Below are 25,799 nucleotides of genomic sequence, written 5' to 3'. Positions count from 1 at the left end.
ATTCTGCTCAGATTCTTACCTTGATCGATGATATTCACATTAGAAAACATGGAATAGAAAATTCCTAGTAAAAGCACCGGGGAACATGCAACAGACAAGCTCACCCTGAAAATCCATGAAATTTCACCAAACGATACAAGAAGACAAAACTTTAATCATAAACAATGTTTTTTAATTTTCTTGAAAATGTAATTAATACATTTCACACATGCACATTGCATGTGAGAGCTAAGGGAGAGAATACAACAAAAATCTTAAAACCTACATTTTCCTGTAGCATTCTTTTATGTTCTTAGATGAACTCAAAGACTTAATTCGTACGTTACTTCCTTCTCATTTTCCTTCTCCTCTCTCTTTCAATCATCCGAATAGTACGAATATTCCGTGTGCTCGCCGGAATTCTATCAGTATCCTGACGCAAATCGACGATCAAATCAGCAAAAGCACTTAAAATGTACCTGTATGATTTTTTCTCATTTAGGTTTAGGTAACAAAATAAGAGCTCTTCCATGAAATCCCAATCAACCCTTCCTTGATTTCGCATTCGGGCATCGACCATTTCTTGCATGGAGCGTCGGAAATCCTCGTAAGGGCTCGGAGAATACGCTAGGACCGCAATGCTGTCATCAGGAAGTGTGACATCCTTAGTATGGTCATTAGTTGTTGTGGTGGAATCATTTAGGGTTGTGCTAGTTGAGGTTGAGCTTGAACCTGCATCCTCCGATGTGGTAGTCACACTCGACCGGGATTCCTCGATAAGCGAGCCCGACAAGCCCGGGTTAATGAAGAATCGATGGGATCCACAAAGATCCGATGGCAGGTCCATCAACCGAGGCGATCCAAACAAAACTGCATGATTAGGGTTTTCACCTTCATGATTTGCTTTACCCCTTTTTCCCTTGTTGTCCATATCTTCATCGTCTTTTATATACAGTGACTTGAAATTCTCCATGAGGAAGCGATCAACGTCTGATAAGGTTGCTTCACTCTTGTTGTTTCCTCCGTCGTCGTCGTTGTTTTTTCCGGCCTTGTCTTGGCTGGAGTCAATGGCGAATGAAAGAGTCTTGGGGTGCTTGCACCCGGAGAGGATCCAATTTTTAGAAGATGAGAAGGAATTTGAGGGGAGATGAATGTGTGAAGAAGGTGGTTTTTTGATCTTGGTAAGGTAATCTTGGAGAGATTTTTGAAGCTTCTTAGGCATTTTTTTTTCCTTCTTGGTGGCTCTGGTTTACTACAGTGGGTTGGAGTGAAAACGATTTGAGGTAGGTCATATATATATATATATATATATAAAGAAGGCAAGGAAGAGTAATAAAATATACTTAAATGGTAACATATCCATTAAAGAATCTTTACTAGTCTGGAGGTTTGACAACCATTAATTCGATCTTTTAATAATTATATAAATGCCTATACAACGGCACAGTAAAATGAAATTAAAACGGAAGACCAATTTTACAGGTTATCCTCCAATAAATAAAAAAAAAAAAAGAATGTCTGTTACCTATCAGTCAGATGAAAAAAAAATTGAGAAGAAAAAAAATTAAGATTTCTAAGTAAAGTGTGAACTCTACCTTTTTATTATTTTTATTATTGTATAAAATATGATACACTACGGCCAGCCCAAAATTGTTTGAGAGTCAAGATTGTTTGAGAGTTAAGACGAAAATATTAAAGGAGTCTTTTTATATTTAAATATCTCTTAAATAATATTTATTAATTTATTTTTTATTTTAAATCTATTTTAAATTCTTAATTATTATAATGACTAATTCACCCAAAGTGAGCTAATGGTATTTACTATATACTATATAGATTTTACAAACTAGCATATCACCAATAAAAAATAAATTATTCATACGTTCATTTATTATATTGTCTAAGTAACATCAATCATATTCCTATTACATTAGTTTGTAAGTTTTTTGTGCTAAAATTTGTATTAGTTTTAGTATTTTCCATTCACTTAATGGTGATTGGATAGTAGGTTTCAGTTAACTCAACTGGTAAAATCTATGATGGTTGAATAAGAGATTTGGGGTTCAATCCCCAACTACATAATAAACTGATCGGTATCTTAGTTTGATGATAATGAACTATTATCAAAAGCGAACGTCATAAGTTGAAACTCTAAAAAATGGTGATTATGTTGTATTTCTATTAATTCATATATATGTATGTATATATATATGGAAGAAAATTCTAAACTTACTACAAATTTTACTACAAACAACTTACAAACTGATGTGGCGATGATGTGACACTTCAATAAAAGAATAAATAAATATTAAATTACTTCTTATAATTGTTGACATATCAATCTATAGGACCTATGTAATAAAACTTGTAATATACTAGCATAACTCTAATATTTAGGCCAAGAAATAGATGCACCTAACTCACATTTTTTAATTATAAAAATTAAATATTAAAAAAAAAAAAAAAAAAAAAAAACTTACCACCCCCATATTTGGGGGCCTTTTATGTTAGGAGGCCTTAGGCCATGGCCTAAATGGGCTAGGCCTAGGGCCAGCCCTAACTACAACTAATCTCAAACAGCTAATGAAAAAATTCTGAGATTAAAGTTTTGTTATTGTTATAGTTGTGAAGCATTTTTAATTGAGAAATGCAAATATATTTAAAAATAAATAAAAAGTAGTAGGAGCTTGACTTTTACCCTCAATAATTCACAAGGCTAAACGTGTCAACCTAGCCTTACATAATTGAAGCTTGACTTGTGAAGCAATTAATATTTAAAATATAATTTGGTTTTAATCAAAACGACTATAATATAATTTGATTAAAGATTGTTACCCAAAAAAAGAAAAGAAACTGACTAGAGAAGGTTCATTTGACTTGACAAGAGCGAGGTTTGGATGAGTTAACAAACAGCTAGAGGTGTCCCCAAGTTAGTAGGTTGTTCATTTTGCCAGCGCAAGCCTTGATACAAAATATGGAAAGCCTATTCATTGAGTTGCTATAATCTTCTTTGGATCTAAAAATGAAAAAAATGCCCCATTTTGGTTTATTGGTGATCACTGCTTGTCTGTTTCAATGTATATAATATATATGTTGATATGTATAGAAAATAAGAGTGCCACAAATAGAAAAAGATCACTGATGCACGTCATAATAACTATAAGAGATCAAAATTACAAACTAACACAGGAATGAAGTCATCACTGTAGCCAGTGAATAAGTTTCCACATTGCCACATTTCCTGATTTGTGCACTAAAAGGATTAGGCTGGACAAATAGTTTAACCCGCCCTGTAATAGAAAACATTTTCTATTATGAGGTTTTGAAGGCAAAGCAATAATAATATCTCACTACCTCTTTACTCTAAAAAAGATGCATCAACATATGGTAATGTGACATTTAATTCATTATCGAATGAACCACACTTTTTCGTATACATTAAGAGTTCATGGATGAGAATGAGCTAGGAAAGCAAAAAAAGCTCGATGAATATAAGAGGGGAGAGGAAGGGGGCTAGTTTCATGTCTTCAAAGTAGAGATCTTATTTTAATAGCAAGCAAGAATTGGATGGAATTATCCTCTTTTTTTTTTTTTTTTTTTTTTTTTTACTTACATATATAGGTTGATTAGGATTGTTAAAAAATAAATAAAATTAATATAGGTTGATTTGTTTCCTCTCTTTTTTCCATAGAAGATTTGATAGTGATATATATATATATATATATAGAGAGAGAGAGAGAGAGAGAGAGAGAGAGAGAGAGAGAGAGAGAGAGGTAATAGTATTTTTCTATTTAAGAATTAAAATTATATTATTATTATCATTATTATTATTTCACTGCTTAGGAGGGGGGTGGGGGTTGAGGAAACAAAATTTTTTCAGCTAAAACTCCATTCTAAAAGTGACAATTTTTTATGGGTCTTTTTCTTCTCTTTAATTAAAAAATTTACTCTCTTTTAATAAATTTTGAAAATTAAAAACTATTGATAAAAAGGAAAATTTTCATTCTAGCTATGTGTTTTCAATGAAATCTGATATTCCTTTATAATAATTAAAACAAAGAATGAAATTTGACGCAAAAATGGAAATGTGAAAAATTAATCTAGGAGCACGTCAATAGTGTGTAAAAATATGGATATCTATACTATTTATAAGAAAATTTTTCTCTTTGGACTGAACTTTTATCTAGTTTAAAAATACTTCTAAATCCTATATTTAACAAAAAAAAAAAAAAAACTTGAGTACAACCTAGTAACAATATATCTCCAATTCCACTTATAATGCCTATAAAATATGATACTTTTTTAGTAATTCATATCTTCAAAACAAACTTATCCAAAAAAAAAAAAAAAATTTAGTGGGGAAATTGTGACACTAGAGCAAAGAAAAAAAAAAAAAAAAAAAAAAAAAAAAAAACCCTCTTGCACATATAAAGCGTGTGTGATGAGGATAGTGTTTTAGAGATATGTTAAATAAATATATAAAAGGTATTGAATTTCACTACCAAGACAGTCAGGATGGCCGAGTGGTCTAAGGCGCCAGACTCAAGTTCTGGTTCTCGTGAGAGAGCGTGGGTTCAAATCCCACTTCTGACAATTTTTCTTTTCTTTTTTTTTTTCTTTTTTCTTTTTTTTGTTTTTTTTGCCATTTTCTATTTTCAGTAGCCATTTGGTCAATATGGTGTGATTTTTTTCACTCGAAATACCTGTCTGAGTGTCTGGCTTTTTCAAAGCCACCCCAGAGCAAGAGCTTTTTTTTTTTTTTTTTTTGCCATTTTCTATTTTCAGTAGCCATTTGGTCAATATGGTGTGATTTTTTTCACTAGAAATACCTGTCTGAGTGTCTGGCTCTTTTTCAAAGCCACCCCAGAGCGAGAGCGAGAGAGAGAGAAATGGCAAGCAACAATTATAGCAGAGAAGAATTGAGAAGAAAAATCTTAGAAACTAGGTCCCATCGCGTGCCTCTTACCAACGACGACAATGTCAACACTACTTTCCTTCATTCACCTCCACCGCCACCACCACCACCACCTCCATCCCCAGCATCATCAACATCCTCATCATCATCAACATCAAGTGCTCGTCAACCTTTTCGTGTGACACACACAAAATCATCCCCTTCATCATTCTTCCCCATTAATGTTCATGACCCCGACCATCACATCTCTGCCTCTCCCCTTCATAATCAAAGCAATGGTACACTCATTATTTTTTTCATTTTATTTATATAAATAATTCATTCATCTTTCTATTTATTATTCTTATGCATATTTTTGTCAATACATTTTTATTTTTATTTTTTATTAATGGGTACAATTTGTTATGTCACAAAATTGTGTTTTGGTAGTTGACGTTCTGGGTGTAACAACTGAATCTTAAGGTTCTTGGACTTTTAAAATGTGTATATGTTTCACTTTGTTTTAGGTTTTGGTGATTTACAATAATTATTAGTTATATGAAGATTTATCGTAGGACAATCTAACTTTTACATGAGTAGTTGTGTTGATATGCTTTGTACGTGGGTTCTCTTCTGGATTCTATTATTCTTGCATCCCAGATATTGATTTTTTTTTTTTTTTTTTTTTGAATTGGAGTGAATTTGGATGAGATTATTATTTTTGGATTATTTTGCTTACAGCTACATTTTCTAAAAGAGAGATTTTAGAAAGCACGACATAGTCTGATGATGAAAAAAATAAAATTGTGATTTCAAGCTAAAGCAAACATATTCTTTATTGACTGTGTTTATATGAACGAATAGTTCAAAGAAATTCATAAACTCTCTCTCTCTCTCTCTCTCTCTCTCTCTCTCTCTCTCTCTCTCTCTCTCTCTCTCTCTCTATATATATATATATATATATATATAGGATTTAACGCAAGAAATTTTTCAAGACCGAACCTAATGGAATTGATCCACATCATAATGAAATTCATTTGATTGATATATATACTTACCAATTCAATATAGATCTAAGACATTTCCTCTCATCATTGATAAAAGGAGTATCCTTATCCCTCTTCCTAGATTTCCATATTTATCTTTTTTTTTTATATCTTTTTTTATTATTTTTTTTTGCATTTCCAAGCTTAGTGTAAGATAAAAATACGTCAAATAATGTGTAACATTAGAGTTTTTGTGTCATTATTTAGTATGACATTTTTTACGATTAATTTATCTATTTAGGGGAAAGAAAGGGGAAATTTTTCATTTTTCATTCTTGAATTTATCTTCAATTCTTGCTGTGCTAATAGAAAATAAGAGGAAGAAAAAGGAAAGGTTTGATTGGTTAAAAATTGGCTTGTGAACTCTCTAATATTCTTTTTAGATCATGGTGAAGGATCCTTTATAAATTATAATGCTTTTTAATATGTTTCAATTTTTCCAAAAAAATAAATCCTTTTGAAGTATATGGGAAAGTTCAGTATTTTAAAACTCTATATCCAGCTTTTCCAAGTTTTGCTAAGTCAATGCACTATATAATGCATTTTGGTAAAAGAGTATGTTAGATAACGGGTCTATGTCACACACATGAACTCCCCATACATGTGAGGGAAATGCTGCACAAATGAGTTACAAAAAGTATCTTGAGAAGATGAAAGGATTTATGCATGCATCAATTGACAAAACATGAGCTTTTGTGCAAGGTACTTAAATGATTTAAGTTCTTAGTTCCTATATTTTTCTTTTTGGATAAGCTAGAAATTTCATTTAACACAACAAAAGAAATTACAAGCCTGAAGCTTAGCTGCAGACCATTAAAGCCACATCTACACAAATAAAACTAGGAGCTGAAAACTAACTACAACCCTCAATACAAATACATAAAAAGGAATTGGCCACAAAATGCAAAGTGACTTGTTACAGGTAGAGTTATGAACACTCTTACACCAATACACCCAACATGAAACATAATAGCAAGCTCCTATATTTTTCAAATTCAGAACCATGACTGAGATTGAGATATCTCTCAAGTTGTTGCAGCAAGAGGGTTTCATCATATGGATTTATGACAGGTCATACTATTTTTTTTTTTTTGAGAATGGGTCATACTAAAATAAAAGAAAATAATAAACTGAAGTTGTACATTTTGTCTACTTTGCAATGGGAGCATATATTTTGCAGCACTATAACTGCAAGTCAGCCTGGTATACTAGCACTGAGACAAGTTCTTGTAATTCTATAAGGTAGTGCCTTCTTAATATAACCCTAGTGGTCTAAGTGGTACTCAAAAGGTTCCGTAGTACATTAAGAGTACATGTTCTTCTAGTATCACTAAAATGAAATTTAAATTACAACATTGTCAGTGTCATGCAGAATGTACTTTCAACAGCATCAAAGGTAAGGCTGAGATTATCAGCATAAATTTGAACAAAATCTTGCCATCCAATTAGTGCACTGTAAAACAGTAAATCGTGGATATTAAACATTGTTACCTCCCCTAGACAAGATACCATCATTACTTCAACCTATGGAGTTTGTACATATCCAATTACTATTTCTCATTATTACTTCAATGTGGGAAGTTTATATATATCCAATTAGTTTTTTACTCATTTTGCAGCTGAACCTGAGGGTGAGGATGATGCTACTGATTCTAGTGAAGATGTTCAGATTGCTTTGGATGATATGATGAAAGTTCAACCATCACTTGACACATCAGTCCAAAGAATCGCAATTGATAAAGATCCTTCCCAATTGTCTCCAAACGAATGAGTACCAACTATTGCTTATGAGAGTACACGCCTTATTTGTGTACTCATAATAGCATTCTTAGTTATTTTGGAATATTAACTATAGTACATAATGTACATGATAGTATTTTTCAGCTTGTTCTGACTTCTGAGAACTGCCAAGATCGACCATCATTACGAGCAGAGATTAATAAGTACAATTGGTGGATAATATATTGAAGCATGGTTTAGTTGGGCGATAAATATCCTGCCAACTATAGGTTTTGCAACTCATAGTGACCAACTGCTCTGTAAAGTGCTTAGGAGTTGGAATTCATTGAATAAACTGGGGACCAATATTTCTGGAAGACTGGAACTTTGAATCTTTTCTTTGTAATACAAAAAGGCATGATGGAATCATGGAAGGAGAGAACTTCTACTGTTTTGCTTGTTGATGCAAGAGTTGGAATGATTCACATTTACTTAATTTGTTGTAACTTTTGACTCGAACTTTTTACACAGTAAAGAATAATTCTCATTGATATATGTGGTTGTTAAACTTTTTTTCATGTGGCTGCAGTTGACATATGTATATGACTTAATTTTTTTCATTAATGTATGTATCAGAAATAGTGGTTGTCCGTTTTTCAGTTTATTCAAAATACTTTTATAAAGATTCTTCATTCTAGTGTTGTGGTTCATGAGAGTGTTTATATCTACCCACAAAAGGAAAAAAAAGAAAAATAATGAGAGTGCTTATAGAACATTGTAATTCAACAACCAAACTTTAGTCTTGAAATTTTTGGATCAACTTTATTTAAGACTGTAATCCTACTGGGAAAAGACAAAGAGTATGTATAGTACTTCAAACAGTGCAAAGTAATAATAATAACTCACTATATCTTTACTCTCAGAAAATGCAACAACATACAGTAATGTGACATTTAATTTATTATTGTGAGAAGTCATGCTTTAGTGTTGATTTAGTGACAAAAGCTTGTTTGTAATGTGTTTAATGTTGATGTACTATTTCCAGGGTATTCGTATATTTTGGGGTAAAGTACTTAAGCCTTTTCTTGAAGATTTGAAGCAGCATCTACCAATGATCTCACGACCTAGAGGCAACTTGCTCATGACCTAGCTTGCTTGCAAGATCCACGTGGCTAGTACTTTGGATAAGAGTATAGTCATGCACCTCACAACTATCTCGTGACCTTAGGTGGCGACCAAGTCACAAGTTGCACGATCTCTGTACTCTGCCATGTACCTGTTCACTGCACATCTGCTAACATACACACACACACACAAACACACACAAAGTTGTCAGGCATGGCAAGAGGCTTCAGATAAGAGCTGAACAAACCCTAGAAATGCAAGAAGTGTTAAGACTATTGAAGTCAAGCCTTTGTATGAAAAGAGAAAGTTTTTCCTCGAGAAAAAACAAGTTCCCATCTTTCTTTTCCTTCTCTTTTATTGTATTGATAGAGATTCTATAAATCTCTTCTTCATCTACAAACACAAACCTTGTGAGTGAGAGAATGGCATTAAAAAAGTGAGAAGCAATATCTAAATCCAAATCCTTTGGTGGCTTTCCATTGGTGGCTCAACGGTGGTGACTCCGGGAAGCTAGGTGAAGAAAAGACTTGTGGAGTTGGTTGCTATGTAGAGCTTAGAGGGCTCAAGTACACAAGGAGACATAGGCTTGTGGGGTTTATAGTCATCCATTTACCACAACTATTCATTCTAGTGGAGTTTTCCAATGGATGGTTGGGGGAGAGGTTTTTAAGCTCGGAGCTCAGGTTTTCCTCTTCCATAACACTTTGTGGTATTATGTGTGGTTTGCTTTCCTCGTCTTTATTTCCTTTATCTTTTTATATTGCCATCCTTGTGTAGTGTAGTGTAGTTAGTTTGTATGGAAATTTAAGTAACTTACACTTGGCCTATATTGTTTAGTTTAGTGTTAAATCAACTTAGCCATAAAATTTTGTGTCAAGTAGGGACGGAGCCATTCTTTGGCTTTGGGGGGGCCCAAAAAAAAAAAATTTGGGGAAAAAATTAGTAGTATATATGTAGTAACTGATTTTAGCAATTTTGCCAAATAAAATTACTCTTGCCCACTTAACAAAATCATTAGCCCTCTTAAACAAAAAGAAGCCCATAAAATATATATATACAGATCTAGAATCCCAAAATACAAATTAGTAAGCTCAAAAAAATTAGTCCAAGCACAAAATGACCAAGAGAAAATAAGCAAAAGAAAATTTAGCCCAATCAACCAATTTTAGATCCAACCCTTGAAAATTTTAAACAAAACCAATCTGAACTTAATACCACAACAGATTCCCAAAACCATTCCATCAAATTCCAAAAAAAAATAAAGAAGAGCAAAAACCTAATCAGAGACACTTGTGAAGGCCAAGGGATGACTACGTGAGGAGGTAAAGTGAAAACATCAGGAACTGGTTAGAGATAGGCAAAGTGGGTGACCATTTCAATGGTATGTTGCAATTTGTGAGTTTGCATTTCTCTCTGGTGTCTCTGTTGTTGTTTTTATTTTTTCCCTAGACTTTTCTTTCTCTATTTGAAATTTGATAATAATGAGCGGTGGGGCTTTAAAGACTAAAGGGACTCCCAGAGTGTGTCAGTGAATATGTGGTGTTAGTGTGTGGGTGTGGTGTGTTATTTTATTTTATTTATTTTGTAGTATTATACTATTATGTTCAAAAAAAAGAAAAGTAATACTATAGTAGTAAATATTAAAGAGTAATAAATAATAATTAGTGAACTTGTGTTTGGCAGAGTTAAAATCCACTGGGGTTATTCATTTTTAACTTTTAACTTAATTAGTTGGTTGATTAGTTAAGAAACTATTTGAATTGTAATGGGATCAACGTTGTTATTCAAGTATGATCAATATAATTTTTGGGATTTAAATAATTATTGAGTTCCATCATGAAATAGATGACATAGATTGAAGTTCTAATGTATTAATAAAAAATATATATATATATATATATATATTGAAAAATGGTTATTTTGTAATTTCTCTTTTATTGATATATCTTTAATATTGAATGGTAGCTTGGATTTTCATGAAAAAAATATTTGTTAATGTCCCCCCCCCCCCCAAAAAAAAAATACAACTCCTGGCTCCGTCCCTAGTGTCAAGGGTCCTAAATATTGTGCTAAGGTGTATTTAGCATATTTCATATTGAATGAACCACACTCTTTTGTATACACCAGGAGTCTATTGACAAGGATTAGGAAAAGCACAAAAAAAAAAAACAAAAAAAACAAAAAAATCTTGAATCAATTCTGACAACGATGAATATAAGAAGGGAGGGGAAACGAGCTAGGTTCATGTCTTTGAAAGTGAAGATCTTGCTTTAATAGCAAGCAAGAATTGAATGGAATTATCATTTTTTTTTTGTTTTTTTGTTTTTTTTTTTTTTTTTTTTTACATATAGGTTGATTAGGATTGTTATAAAATAAATAAAATTAATATAGGTTGATGTCTTGGCTTTTTTTTTTTTTTTGGCTAGTGATAAGTCTCTCTCTATACAAGTTACACCTGGTGTAATTTTATAAAGAGTTACACAATTTTTAAACCATTAATTTATATTTGATCAAACAGTTAAAACCATTTGTGGCTATGTCTGGTAATTAGTGAATAAGGCATTAACTATCTTTTCTTTTCTTTTTTGAAACTAAAGCATTAACTATCTACAATCAGATTGTTCTCTCTCGTCAATGACTTTCTTTATACTACCTCCCTAAGCAAAGAAGAACAAAAAGGACTGAATTGTACATGCTTGCGAATTTACCAGCGATAAAGCAAGAAAGAAAATAAAAATAAAATTGAATTAGGGACTTAAATGTATTGTACTTGCTTGCGACCAAAACATTTCAAATCAATCTGGAAAAGAAATCCTTCTTTAGTAACACTGATATCTTCATCTTATTGCGTTTTGAGGCCTAATTCAATGTTAGTTTCAATCTTTTTGTACATATTCATAGCACTTTCAAGAAACACATCCACGATTGAGTTAACAAGAATGGTTGTGATGATGAAGAGGATAAGGATGAGGTTGCCTGAAGTTTGAACCTATTTGTAGTTATCTTTAGAAGTATTAGCTGAAGAGGATAAGGCATTGGTGGATAAGGCATTAGTGGCTGCTGCAACTTAAATATTGCTCTCAAGTGCAAGATTATCGCGCAAAGTAATAATTCAGTAAGTCCAAAGTTGGATCCATAGGGAAAAGGGAATAGATTAGCAAACCACAAGAGAAAATCAGAAAATAACTAAAACAATAAAATTATATTGAAGAGAGATTTTGATAGTTTGGTGAAGATAATTTCGAATGAGAGGAAATAACAATATATTAAGACGCTAATGTTTAGGGATCCACACACAACACATCAATTGGTAGTCTTAACAATATTTATTTTATAACTCAACTAAAATTTATACGAAAGATGATCTTAGTCGGATGATTTAACAATTAGAACTCAAGAATTATTGTCTAAGGTAGTTTCATGAAATTGATTGATTTTAGGTAAACCAAAACTAGTGAGTTAGTTTGCAGGGAATCTAAGCATTTAATGTACTCGGAGCCTATGACAAATCAAAGAATTATACAAAACTAAAAACTTTTCTAGATGAGTAAATCAATCAAAAAAACATAATAACATAAGCATTAAAACAATAAAACAATTGTTAAGAACAAACCAATAAACGGTTAGGTTTCATCCCTTAACTCAGCAAGGCTTCTAGCAAGCCATGATACAAATAAAACTCTAAAAACTGTAAAGAAATTTTAAGAAAACCTAAATTACGTTCTCCAATAGCTTTCTTTTAAATTGTTAAGGACATATTTTATGTAATTGGCTAATCCTTTGACAAAATAAACTTTACTTGTAATTTGGTAGATCTAGGATTGATTTAGTACTTCAAGAAACATGTTGTTCAAGTCAAGCATTAAAGTCATGAAGATTGAACTAAGAAACAAGTGAAAAAAAAAACTTTTCATTAAAACTCGATAGACACCTCGACAGAAACAATATCTATCGAGACTTAATAAAGAAAGCTTGATAGAAACTGAATCTGTCAAGATCTACGAAATCAGAATTTTCAGATCTGATTTTCAGCTCATACTAACATGTATGTGTAGGGTTTCTTTTCTCACAACCCTAGATATATATATTTATATATATATATAAGGCTTATTTTAAAGGCCGTCTTATAAGGAAAACACATGCAGAAAGTGACCTAGTGCCTTATTCTTTTTGAAAGAAGTTACTTCATCTTTGCGCTTTAGTGTTTTGTAACCAAGTGCTTCTTGATCTTTATTGTTGATGAAGTGAAGAACTTTGCAGCCAACAACATCTTCAAATTGCTGGAGTTAGTCACGTACTAGGAGTTGTGCATTATTGGTTAGTAACGTATTGGGATCTATGGAAAAGGATGGCGTTCATATATTGAAGAATTCAAAGGTTCTGAAGTAGTAGAAGGTTTCTACTGTAAGTTCATCTACAGGAATTGTAAAGTCTAAGGACAAAAGTTTTGTACTAAATCTGAAACTTCTTTTTATCGTAGTGGATTGTTTTTCGGGAAAGTTCCCCCCTAAGTCTTTTACTGTGAAACTAGTTTGTTTCATTGGTTTTCCTAGGTCATCATATCTTGTCTTAATGATGTTTGTTTGTTTTAACAAGGTTTATTCATAATAAATCTAATTAACAACTTGAGTTTAAAACTTGTTAATTCTATCAACTAGAGTCTAAATTTCCCATCATAAATTTTTCCCTAAAGAGCTTTTAAATAAGTCAAGAAATCCTATTACAAGTTGAATTCCTGTTTAGAGAAAACCCAAGTTTTTAGGCTTAACATAACTGACATCTTTGGCCCATTTAACGTCAAAATTAGGACTTTTGGTAAACTAAAAAATTATATCCCTTTAAGTTAATTTTCCGAATTGGTCATCTAGATTGGACATCTGAGCTGAACGTTATGTCCAAAATACTAATTGGTGCGCAAGCTGGAATCTTAATCCGAATTGGACTTGAATTTGGTGTAAATTTTCATTGATTCCTTACTCCAATTGGAGTCAAATTTCATTGGGTTGGCCTACTTTGACTTTCATTATGGGCCTTATAAAAGTAAACTCTATTAGCCTTATTCTTTGTACAAATACACTTATTTAGTTTCATTCTCCTACAAAAGATAAATTCAGACATTGAAATTCAATTAAGCACAAAATTAATTATTCAGCATTATTTCAAAACCAAATATAAAATGTAAGAATTAACTCAAAATAAGTATGATAATGCTTTCTAATAATAATATAAATATACAAAATTAAGCTATTATCAGTGGCTATGTCTAGTAATTAGTGAATAAGGCATTAACTATCTATAGTTGGATTCTTCTCTCTCATCAATGACTTCCTTTATATTGAGATTTAGATGATCTTAGGTACCAAATCAACTCAAATACGAAGGTTAGGATATAATCACTGCAATATCTAAAACCAAGGTTTTCGAAACTGGACCGGACCGGGAGGTCGGACCGTAAAAACCGAGAATCGGGATGAAAATCGGTTTTTTTAGCCTAAAGAACCGGATTTTTTGTTAATTCCGTGAACCCCCTAAAACCAGGGTTGGACCGCACAAACCGGTGAGAACCGTGCGGTCCAAACCCTTAGCAATTTAAAAAAAAAAAAAAAAAAAAAAAAAAAAAAAAAAAAAACAACTTAACACAATTTTATTCTACTTAATTAAATTATCCATCTCTTACAAGGAATAAAAAAAATTATAATTAAAATCCTTCAAAAATATTCAACTTTACTTCAAAAATTAATCATAAATTTTAATATTTTCATGGTTATTATTTTATTTTATTAACTTTCTTATTTAATTATTAAATATAGGCTTGAAAATCGTTAAATTTCCCTCACATATATAGATATATTGTCAATTTTGCTAGTTTTATAAATTTAATATCTATATTTAGGCTTTAATTAATTATTAAATTAATTATGACGTCATCACGGTTTGACTCCGATTCGACCTTGGTTCGACCTCAAAAACCTTGAACCTCTCTCTTTTACGGTTCAATGAACGATCTGGATCTGAAAACCTTATCTAAAACTAATTGACATTTATAATCACTCAGGATAGTGTGATTATTTTTCTTCTTTAATACTTTTTATGTAGTAAATTGTTTATATCGATCCAAATTAAACTAGATCGTTGTTCACTTTTTATGGATATTGTGATATGACACCAAAAACATGCAGAAAATTGAAATATTAACATTTAAATCTTTCATTATTTTACACCTTTTGGCTTAATTTATGTTTGAGCATTTTAATCTTTTAAATTAATCTATAAACCTGTTCAGATCCCCTTAATATTTTTCCTTTTTCCAGCACATTCAAGTTGTCTGTATCAAACATGTTTCTAACATAAGTTTTGTCCACGATTTATGACTGTAGCCACCTCCCTTTTCTTTTGTACAAAGTACTTATGTATCTGAATTCAAGAATTGTCATGATTATTGTGAGGTTTTGGTTGAAAAGAGTCTGCAGTGGTTATAATTCTACTGTGCCATTGTGCGTGTGGGTTGCATTTGCATTATAGGTTGTAAATTTTTTTGTGTGTTTTGGCTACTTTTATTTTAAGTTGAATTTCATGTAAGATGTGGTGGAGATTTATAATAGAAATGGTATGTTTAGCTGACTTCAAGCAAACCTTGCACATCTTTCTCTTCCACAATTGTGTCATTTCAAATCATCACTTTCATAATCATTTGTGTTTGAGATATTTACATGATAAACAGGCTTAAAGTATGTTCTTTCATGTTGACCACTAAACACTCTTAGCATGATGGTCACTCCACAAGTATGGAGGACAAAGGTAGAGTTCAAGTCTCTAAGAGGGAACTCCAAAAACATATACATTAATATTAAATTAGAGTGAGAATTCTATCTCCGATTAAAAAAAAATAAAGAAAAATTCTTTCAAGTTAACATAGTAATAATTGAAAGCAAGAAACTCCTAATTTATAGCATCTCCCTTCTTTGAATCACATTGACTACACTACTCATTGTAGTGGAATGCTTCTTCTTTTTGCCCCCATTTTTTATCAAACCACTTTAGGGTCCATAAAATTGAGGAACATTTTTCATTAAAAATGTCATCCAAAATATCAATTCCCTCACAAAAAATAGGAGAATAGTTCAAATATGATATAAACTTGTGCATTGCACATATTAGCAACTAGTTATTATTATTTCATTGCCAAATGGGCGGCCAACAAAAATTTGTAGAATTAAAAACTATTTATATAATAGGAAAAAGTTTCATTCCAGCTATGTGTTTTTACTTTTTAATGAGATTTGACATTCCTATTTTTTTTTTTTTTAATGAAAGAAATTTGACGCAAATTTGAAATACTTAATCTAGGGCCACATGGTGTAAGGCACTAGACTCAAGCTCTGGTTCTCGTGGGTTCAAATCCTACATTTGGAGAATTTGTTTCTCTAAATTTTCTTTTCTATTTTCAATAGCCAATTAACGACCAACGCGGTTTAGTCAAAATAGTGTCATTCTTTTCAACAGAAATACCAGTCTGAGTGTCTGGCATTTTTCAAAGCCACCAGAGAGAGAGAGAGAGAGAGAGAGAAATGGCAAGCAACGATAGCAATTGCAGACGAGGGAGAGGAAAAACCATAGACCCAGCTGCCCATCCCAGGCCTAAAGCCACCGACGACATTATCTACACTTCCATTGCAACACCACCACCTCTAATCCCAGCATCCTCCTCATCATCATTCTCCCCCAATGTTCATGACCATGACCCACATGCCTCTGCCTCTCCCCCCCATCATCACATCAACGGTACACTCATTCTTTTATATATTTAATGGGTACAATTTGTTGTGTCACACAATTTTGTTTTGGTAGTTGAAACAACTTCACTTGCAGAACGTTAAGGTTCTTGGACTTTTGAAATGTGTATATGTTTCATTTTGTTTTGGGCTTTGGTGATTTATTGTAATTATTAGTTATATGAAGATTTACTGTAGGACAATTTCAATTTTATATGAGCAGTTGTGTTGATATGCTTTTTGGGTGGGTTCTCCTCTGGATTCTATAATTCTTGCATCGTAGATATTTATTTTTTGAATTAAAGTGAATTTGGATGAGATTAATTTTTTGGTTTATTATGTTTAAAAATAAACTATGCAAGGTTTTAAATTTAAACATCTATTAAAAGTGAGGTTTAAGAAAGCAAGACATAATCTGATGATGAAAAAAAAAAAAACAATCAGATTATGACTTCAAGCTAAAACAAACATACTCTTTATAGATTGTGTCTATATGAAAAATTCAAAGAAATTCACATAATTTCTCCACACAAAAAAAAAAAAATAATAATAATAATAAAATAAACAACGAAATGTGTGACATTAGATTTTTCATGTCATTATTTAGTATGAAATTTTGTACCATTAGTATATCTATTTAGGGGAAATAAAGGGGAAAAACATTCATTTTTCATGCTTGAATTTATCTTCAATTCTTCCTGTACAAATAGAAAAGAAAAGGAAGAAAAAGGAAAGGATCATCTATAAATTATAATCCTTTTTTAATATGTTTAAAATTTTGCAAAAAAAAAAAAAAAAATAGCAATTTGAAGTATGTAGGAAAGCTCAGAATTTTAAAACCCTATTGCCAGCTTTCCCAAGTTCTGCTGAGTAAATAGAATATATATAGCATTTTGGTAAAAGAGTATGTTATACAATGGGTCTATGTCACATACATGAACTTCCCATACTAGTTACAAAAGGTACCTTGAGGAGATGAAATGATTTATGCATGTATCAAAAGAAAAAACATGAGCTTTTGTGCAAGGTTTAAATGATTTAAGTTCTTAGTTCCTATATTTTTCTTTTTGGATAAGCGAGAAATTTCATTAACAAAAAAAAAGACAGTAGCTTAGCTGCAAACTAATAAAGCCACATTTATACAAACAAAACCATGAGCTAAAAACTAACTACAACCCTCAATACAAATACATGGAAAGGAATTGGCCACAAACAACAAAGTGACTTGTTACAGTTAGAGTTACAAACAATCTTACACCAATACACCCAACATAAAACATAATAGCAAGCTTCTATATTTTTCAAATCCAGAACCATGACTGAGATTGAGATATCTCTCAAGTTGTTGCAACAAAAGGGTTTCAACATATGGATTTATGACAAGTCATATTAACATAGAAGAAAATATCAAACTGAAATGTAAATTTTGTCTATTTTGCAATGGAGCATACATTTTGCAACATTATAACTGCAGGTCAGCCTGGTATACTAGCACTGAGACTAGTTCTTGCAATTCTATAAAGTAGTGTCTTCTTTGTGGTCTAAGTGGTACTCCGAGGGTTCTATAGTACATTAAGAGTACACGTTCTTCTAGTATCAGTAAAATGAAATTTGAATTATTGCATTGTTAGTGTCATGCAGAATTTACTTTCAACAGCATCAAAGGTAAGGCTGAGATTATCAGCATAAATTTGAACAAAACCTTGCCATCCAATTAGTGCACTGTAAAACAGTAAATCGTGGACATTAAACATTGTTACCTCACCCAGACAAGATACCATCATTACTGCAACCTTTGGAGTTTGTACATATCCAATTAGTATTTCTCATTATTACTTCAATTTGTGAAGTTTGTGTATATGCAATTAGTATTTCTCATTAGTTTTTTACTCATTTTGCAGCTGGTCCTGAGAGTAAGGATGATGCCTTTGATTCTACATTGCTGAAACATGAGACTAGTGATGATGTTTCCGGTGCAAATAATTTCGATGCTGGAAGCCATGGAGAACCTCAATTGAGGAAACGTGGCAATAGTATTGAAGATATTCAGACTCCTTTGGATGATATGATAAAAGTACAACCATCACTTGACACATCAGTGGTTCAAGGAATCTCAATTGATAGAGAACCACACAAAGTACCTCTAAACAAATGAGTATCTGCATTATAGCTTCTGAGAGTACACGCATTATTTGTGCTCTCATAAAAGCATTCTTAGTAGTTTTGGAATATTAACTTTAGTGCATAATATTGTACAGGGCCAACCTAGATATTTTGGGGCCTAAAGCGAGAACTAATAATATGACATTTTTTGTACTTATATGTATATATATATATATTAATTAAATTAATATTTATTTAATATTTTTATTTTATAATATATTTTATTTAAAATCTATTTTTCTTGCATTTTGAGATGCAAATTGATTAATTAAATTTTTGTATTCAAGTTCTTCTAACATCTCCTTTTCAATTAATAATATAGCTAATCCACTTAATCTTTCTTAGGACATTGTCGATCTTTGATATGATTTTATTAATTTTAATTTTGAAAAACTTCTTTCTGCAGAAGCTTGTAACAAGTATTGTTAATAAAATCCTACAAGCAATGCATGTATTTGGAAATGAATCTAATCTTTTTAATTTTGTGTTATATTTTATTTATTACTAATAACAAATTTATCCATTGATCCTTTTTGAGACTCAATTAATTTTTCTTCTTTTTTTCTTTTTAAAAATTTTTCATATCTAGATGCATATTTTCCAGTAGACATTTCTAATCAAACAATATATTTATAAAGACTAAAATAAAAAATAACTTTCAAGTGTAGAGCAAATGAGAAATAAAACTTGATTTATATAAAAAATATTGTTGTAGTTTCATCGAATAATAACAAGTTTTTAGCAATTTCAACCTGTATAAATAAAGACTTATTCAATGTATTACCACTAACTAAAATATATATATAAATACAAGATTAAAATTAAAAAAAAAAATTAAGCACAAGTATAACAAAAATTTAAGCACAATTATAACACAAGGCTTATTAATAAGACCCACCCAAAAAAAAAAAAAAAAAAAAAAAAACGCAGGCTTTATGAAAAAAAAAAAAAAAAAAAAAAAAAAAAAAAAAAAAAAAAAAAAAAAAAAAAAAAAAAAAAAAAAACTTGAAGGCCCAAAACTGAGAAACAAAACCAGCCACCAGGGCCCAATCTTATTACAAGTCAAAGTGCCCAAATATTTATACCGGCTGAACGGCTGAACCTGATACAGTGACAGAGGCGGAGAAACCGATTCAGAGAAAGAATGAGAGAGGCGGTCCAGGCGGAGGAAGCTTGCTGCCTTGCTTGAGCTGTTGAGCAGATGAGAACAGGGGAGAGAAAGAGAATCAGAGAGAATGAGAGAGAGAGAGAGGCGGAGAGCCGAGACTAGAGAGAAAGGTAAAATTTTTAGGGATTTGAGTTGTTTTTATTTGTTTTGATTTGTGATTGTTCTGTAGTTAATATCTTAGACCGGATTTGTAGTTTATCTGATTGATTTTTGGTTTGTCTAGAAGATAAATAATGTTTGATTTACCAAAATTTTTGTTTTTTGGTAAATTAGGAGGAGAGATTCATAAGCGTAGTAGGCTTACAAAAATAAAAAAGAAAAAAAGTTTCAGATGAATTACAAAAATCTGGCACATCCTTTTAACCAAAAAACAAATTGGTCTGTAGGCTTTGCAACTCATAGTGACCAATTGGTCTGTAAAGTGCTTGGGAGTTGGAATGCATTGAATAAATTGGGGACCAATATTTCTGGAAGACTGGAACTTTAAATCTTTTCTTTGTATTACAAAAAGGCATGATGGAATCATGGAAGGATAGAACTTCTACTGTTTTTCTTGTTGATGCAAGATTTAGAATGATTCACTTTTGCTTAGTTTGTTGTAACTATTGACTCAAACTTTTTACACTGCCAAGAATAATTCTCATTGATATATGTGATTGTTAAACCTTTTTTTCATGTGGTTGCAGTTAAAATAAGTATATGACTTAATTTTTTTCATTAACGTGTGTATCAGAAATAATGGTTTTCCCTTTTCAGTCTATCCAAAATACTTTTATAAAGATTTTTCATTCTTAGTGTTGTGGTTCATGATCAGAGTGTTTATATCTGCTCCCCCCCCCCACCAAAAAAAAAAGTAATGAGAGTTCTTATAGACCATTGTAATTCAACAACCAAACTTTAGTCTTGAAATTTTGGGATCGGCTTTATTTAATACTATAATCCTACTGGGAAAGGACAAAGGGTACGTATAGTATTCCAACAGTACTAAGTAATAATAATATCTCACTATGTCTTTACTCTAAAAAAATGTATTATTGAATGAACCACACTCTTTTGTATACATTAGGAGTCGACTATTGATGAGAATGAGCTAGGAAAAAAAAAAAAAAAAAAACTTGACCAATTTTGACAATGATGAATATAAGAGGGGAGGGGAAGGGGGATGGATAGGTTCATGTCTTTGAAAGTAGAGATCTTGCTTCAATTATAATAGCAAGCAAGAATTGGATGAAATTATCCACCTTTTTTTTTTTTTTTTTTTTAACATATAGGTTGATTAGGATTGTTAAAAAATAAATTAAAAAATTCTATATTGCGTGTAAAAAGTTTTCTATCGCATCGACATATTATAAGTACTATCATATTGTAAAATTGTACATATCATACAATACATAAAAAAATGCGTTAAGTGAGGTTTTTTGTTAAAATTTGTACTTTTATTTGAATCTAACAAGTTGTTAAACTTGTTTTTAATACAAAATTATTTGGTTACTTAATTTTGCCTAATACAATAACATATTTATAAGTTTTTTTTTTTCCCTCTCTTTCTCTTACAAAATTTGGACTACACAATACACACTTACACTTCACTTTAATATTTACAAGTTCATTTTCTATACTATAAATAAGATGTTAATTGATTATATATATATATATATATATATATTGTCATTATTGTTACAAGTCCAAGAAACTAGAATGTCAAGAAGTAATTTTTTTTTTTTATAAAAATTATTAAAATATAAAAGAACAAAAAGTGACATTAAATGTTAATGATGATGAAGAAAATTTTAATAAAGGAATAAGTTTGCAAAATGATAAACATAATGATATTGATCATTGACCTAAATGAGTTTGATAAGGCAATATATAATGAATACGATGAAAATACATTATTATTTTTGAATCATTTGTAATATATTATTACTTTCAAATTTAAACAATTTGAATATGCATGTTATAAACATATACTTTTTCTTCTCTTTAATTAAAAATTTTACTTTTTTTAATAACTTTTGAAAATTATAAACTATTGATAAAATAGGAAAAGTTTCATTCCAGCTATGTGTTTTCACTTTTCAATGAGGTTTTTTGACATTCCTATATAAAATAAAATAAATAAATAAATAAATAAAAGTTTGAAATTTGACGCATAAAAGGAAATGTGAAATACTTGAGTATAGGAGCATGTGGACTAAGTCCAAGGCGCCAGACTCAAGTTCTGGTTCTAGAGAGCGTGGATTCAAATCCCACTGTTGACATCTTTTTTCTCCAATTTTTTCTTTTCTGTTTTCAAAAGCCAATCAACGAACAACACTGTTCAGTCAAAATAATGTCATTCTTTTCAACAGAAATAACCGTCTGAGTGTCTGGCATTTTTCAAAGCCACCAGACAGAGAGAGAGAGAGAGAGAGAGAGAGAGTGTGGCAAGCAACAATAGCAATAGCAGACAATAGAGAACAAAAACCATACACCCAGCGGCCCTTCACATGACTAAACCCATCGACGACATTATCTATGCCTCCATTGCATCACCACCACGACCACCACCTCCATCCCCATCATCCTCATCATCACCACCATCAACCCGTAAACATTTTCATGCCACACAAACACAATCATTCTTCCCCAATGTTCATGTCCCTGACCAACATGCCTCTGCCTCTCCCCCTCATCATCACATCAATGGTACACTCAATTCTTTTTTGATTTTATATGTACACATAATTCATTCATCTTTCTATTTATCATTGTTATGCATGATTTTGTTAATACATTCTCTTTTAATGGGTACAATTTGTTATTGTCACACAATTGTGTTTTGGTAGTTGACATTCTGGGTAAAACAACTTCACTTGCAGAATGTTAAGGTTCTTGGACTTTTGAGATGTATATATGTTTCATTTTGTGTTGGGTTTTGGTGATTTACAATAATAATTAGTTATATAAAGATTTACCATAGGACAATTTCACTTTTATATGAGCAGTTGTGTTGATATGCTTTTTAAGTGGGTTCTCTTCTGCATTCTATAATTCTTGCGTCCTACATTTTTATTTTTTTAATTTTTTTTAATTTTTTTTTAATTAGAGTGAATTTGGATGAGATTAATTTTTGGAATATTATGCCTAAAAATAAACTATGTAAGGCTTTAAAAATAAGCATCTATTAAAAGTGAGGTTTTAGAAAGCAAGACATAATCTAATGATGAAAAAGTTCAGATTATGTAAAAGTTCACAATCTAATTTCTCCATACAAAAAAAATTAAATAAAGTTGTGTGACATTAGCTTTTTCAAGTCATTATTTAGTAAGAAATTTTGTACGATTAGTATATCTATTTAGGGGAAAGAAAGGGGAAAAACATTCATTTTTCATGCTTGAATTTATCTTCAATTCTTCCTGTGCTAATAGAAAAGAAAAAGGAAAGGTTTGATTGATTAAAGATTGACTTGTGAACTCTCTAATATTTTTTTCAGATCATGGTGAAGGATCCTCTGTAAATTATAATGCTTTTTTTAATATGTTTCAGATTTTGCAAAAAAAGAAAAAGAAGCTCCTTTTGAAGTATATGAGAAAGTTCAGAATTTTAAAACTCCATCGCTAGTTTTCCTAAATTTTGTTGAGTCAATGCACTATATACTGCATTTTGGTAAAAGAGTATGTTGTACAATGGGTCTATGTCACATACATGAACTCCCCGTACATGTGAGAGTAATACTGCATGTACAAGTTACAAAAGGTATCTTGAGAAGATAAAGAGATTTATGCATGCATCAAATGACAAAACATGATCTTTTGTGCAAGGTTTAAATTATTTAAGTACCTAGTTCCTATATTTTTCTTTTTGGATAAGTGAGAAATTTCATTTAACACAACAAAAGACAATAGCTTAGCTGCAGACCAATAAAACCACATCTACACAAACAAAACCAGGAGCTAAAAACTAACTACAACCCTCAATACAAATACATAAAAAGAATGGGCCACAAAGAGCAAAGTGGCTTGTTACAAGTAGAGTTACGAACACTCTTACACCAATACACCCAACATAAAACATAATTGCAACCTCCTATATTTTATTTTTCAAATCCAGAACGATGATTGAGATTTAGATATCTCTCAAATTGTTGCAACAAAAGGGTTTCAATATATGGACTTATGACTAGTCATACTAAAATAAAAGAAAATAATATACCGAAGTTGTAAATTTTGTCTATTTTGCAATGGGAGCATATATTTTGCAACGTTATAACTGCAGGTCAGCCCGGTATACTGGCAATGAGACAAGTTCTTGTAATTCTATAAAGTAGTTCCTTCTTAATATAACTCTAGTGGTAAGTGGTACTCAGAAGGCTCCGTAGTACATTAAGAGTATATGTTCTTCTAGTATCCCAAAATGAAATTTAAATTATTGCATTGTCAGTGTCAGTGTCATGCAGAATGTACTTTCTACAGCATCAAAGGTAAGGCTGAGATTATCAGCATAAATTTGAACAAAATCTTGCCATCCAATTAGTGCACTATAAAACAGTAAATCGTGGATATTAAATAGTGTTACCTCACCAGACAAGATACCATTGTTACTTCAACTTGTGGAGTTTGTACATATCCAATTAGTATTTCTCATTATTACTTCAATGTGTGAAGTTTATATATATTCAACTAGTATTTCTCATTAATTTTTTACTCATTTTGCAGATGTCCCTGAGGGTAACGATAATGCCTTTGATTCTACATTGCTGAAACATGAGACTAGTGATGATGTTTACGGGGGAAATCATTTCGATGTTGGAAGCCACGGAGAACCTCAATTGAGGAAACGTGGCACTAGTATTGAAGAAATTAAGACTCCTTTGGATGATATGATAGAAGTACAACCATCACTTGGCACATCAATGGTTCAAAGAACCTCAATTGATAGAGAACCGCTCCAAAAACTACGTAGGCATCAGCCTAAAATTTTTACCTCCAAACGAATGAGTACCTGCATTATAGCTTCTGAGAGTACACGCATTATTTGTGCTCTCATAATAGCATTCTTAGCGGTTTTATCCTATGTTGATTATCCATTATTTGGGAGAAACATAGTGAAGTCAGAGAGTGTTGTAGCCTCAAGACCTCTTTACATACTTCTGCTAACTGATGTGACAATTGTGCTTGTACTATTGCACTTTGAGAAGCTAAGAGGCCCTGAAGAGGCAGAGGAAGAAGAAGTGGCACCTCCGAAAGATAGAGATAACTGGGCAGAAGCAGAGAAGGTTTTAGAGAGAGGCCTGGTGGTGTACCAGGCCACCCGTGCGATCTTCATTGACTGCAGTGTTTATTTAGTGGTTGTCATATGTGGCCTCTCTCTGGTGTAGCTCTGCTGCAATGATGATTAAACTTATTTCTATTCTATTTATTAATGTATCTATCCCATTGATGTAAATGAAAGGAATAGTAAGAAAGAGCATGTATTTTGCCTAAAACAATGACATGTAACCAAAATGGCCTTCAGTTTGATCGCCTCCCATTTAACTTCTGCTAACATTGTGTTCACAAATGATAAATATATGAATAATAATCAAGTACTCTACAAAAGGGCTATTATGGTTTGCTGCATAAACAATTTGTGGTTGCATAGCACTTCATCACCAATACATGGTGTTCAGACACAGTTCATCAATCAACTGTTCAGTAGTGAAGATGTGCGAATCTCCGGGATATGGCCAATTCAAGGATTTGTTATCACTGGAAAATTAAATCAAAGGGGAGTTGTACTTTGTTGTCACCAAAAGCAGTTTCCTACAAGTCTATACCGTGCATACACATTTATTCATTCTCAGTTTTTCATGTTTAAATATGGAGCATGTCGAATAATCTAGAATTTGGAATATTAACTTTAGTGCATAATGTACATGACTGTATCTTTCAACTTGTTCTGGCTCTGAGGAC

At 31.5% G+C, this 25,799-nt stretch overlaps 4 protein-coding genes and 1 non-coding gene across 5 annotated transcripts; 4 read left to right on the top strand and 1 right to left on the bottom strand.

Annotated features, from left to right (window-relative positions):
• Positions 1-289: 289 nt before the first annotated feature.
• On the bottom strand, positions 290-1,230 carry LOC126729038 (transcription repressor OFP14). Its single transcript, XM_050434791.1, has one exon. The coding sequence runs from the start codon at positions 1,199-1,201 to the stop codon at positions 323-325; it is 879 nt and encodes a 292-aa protein (XP_050290748.1). The 5' UTR covers positions 1,202-1,230; the 3' UTR covers positions 290-322.
• Positions 1,231-4,488: 3,258 nt separating this feature from the next.
• Positions 4,489-4,572, top strand: TRNAL-CAA (transfer RNA leucine (anticodon CAA)). Its single transcript has one exon. It is a non-coding gene; the product is annotated as a tRNA-Leu (tRNA).
• A 280-nt stretch (positions 4,573-4,852) lies between these two features.
• LOC126729037 (uncharacterized) lies at positions 4,853-8,164 on the top strand. The gene is made up of 2 exons (XM_050434790.1): positions 4,853-5,172; positions 7,539-8,164. The coding sequence occupies exons 1-2, from the start codon at positions 4,869-4,871 to the stop codon at positions 7,688-7,690; spliced, it is 456 nt and encodes a 151-aa protein (XP_050290747.1). The 5' UTR covers positions 4,853-4,868; the 3' UTR covers positions 7,691-8,164.
• A 7,976-nt stretch (positions 8,165-16,140) lies between these two features.
• Positions 16,141-18,826, top strand: LOC126729036 (uncharacterized). The gene is made up of 2 exons (XM_050434789.1): positions 16,141-16,545; positions 18,437-18,826. The coding sequence occupies exons 1-2, from the start codon at positions 16,332-16,334 to the stop codon at positions 18,688-18,690; spliced, it is 468 nt and encodes a 155-aa protein (XP_050290746.1). The 5' UTR covers positions 16,141-16,331; the 3' UTR covers positions 18,691-18,826.
• A 923-nt stretch (positions 18,827-19,749) lies between these two features.
• On the top strand, positions 19,750-25,365 carry LOC126725515 (uncharacterized). The gene is made up of 2 exons (XM_050430278.1): positions 19,750-19,976; positions 24,564-25,365. Exons 1-2 carry the CDS (start codon positions 19,934-19,936, stop codon positions 25,223-25,225), a joined length of 705 nt encoding a protein of 234 aa, XP_050286235.1. The 5' UTR covers positions 19,750-19,933; the 3' UTR covers positions 25,226-25,365.
• The last annotated feature ends 434 nt before the right edge of the window (positions 25,366-25,799 follow it).

This window comes from Quercus robur, chromosome 5, assembly GCF_932294415.1.
Source record: "Quercus robur chromosome 5, dhQueRobu3.1, whole genome shotgun sequence".
NCBI lineage: Eukaryota > Viridiplantae > Streptophyta > Magnoliopsida > Fagales > Fagaceae > Quercus > Quercus robur.
The sequence above is the reverse complement of the archived record's forward strand: the minus strand, read 5'-3'. Positions and strand labels throughout refer to the sequence as shown.

Coding starts and splice junctions, on each gene's coding strand:
- LOC126729038 (XM_050434791.1), bottom strand. CDS start 1,201: ATGCCTAAGAAGCTTCAAAAATCTCTCCAAGATTACCTTACCAAGATC.
- LOC126729037 (XM_050434790.1), top strand. CDS start 4,869: ATGGCAAGCAACAATTATAGCAGAGAAGAATTGAGAAGAAAAATCTTA. Junction 5,173..7,538: donor CCTTCATAATCAAAGCAATG/GTACACTCATTA, acceptor CTCATTTTGCAG/CTGAACCTGAGGGTGAGGAT.
- LOC126729036 (XM_050434789.1), top strand. CDS start 16,332: ATGGCAAGCAACGATAGCAATTGCAGACGAGGGAGAGGAAAAACCATA. Junction 16,546..18,436: donor CCCCCATCATCACATCAACG/GTACACTCATTC, acceptor CTCATTTTGCAG/CTGGTCCTGAGAGTAAGGAT.
- LOC126725515 (XM_050430278.1), top strand. CDS start 19,934: ATGAGAGAGAGAGAGAGGCGGAGAGCCGAGACTAGAGAGAAAG. Junction 19,977..24,563: donor AGCCGAGACTAGAGAGAAAG/GTAAAATTTTTA, acceptor CTCATTTTGCAG/ATGTCCCTGAGGGTAACGAT.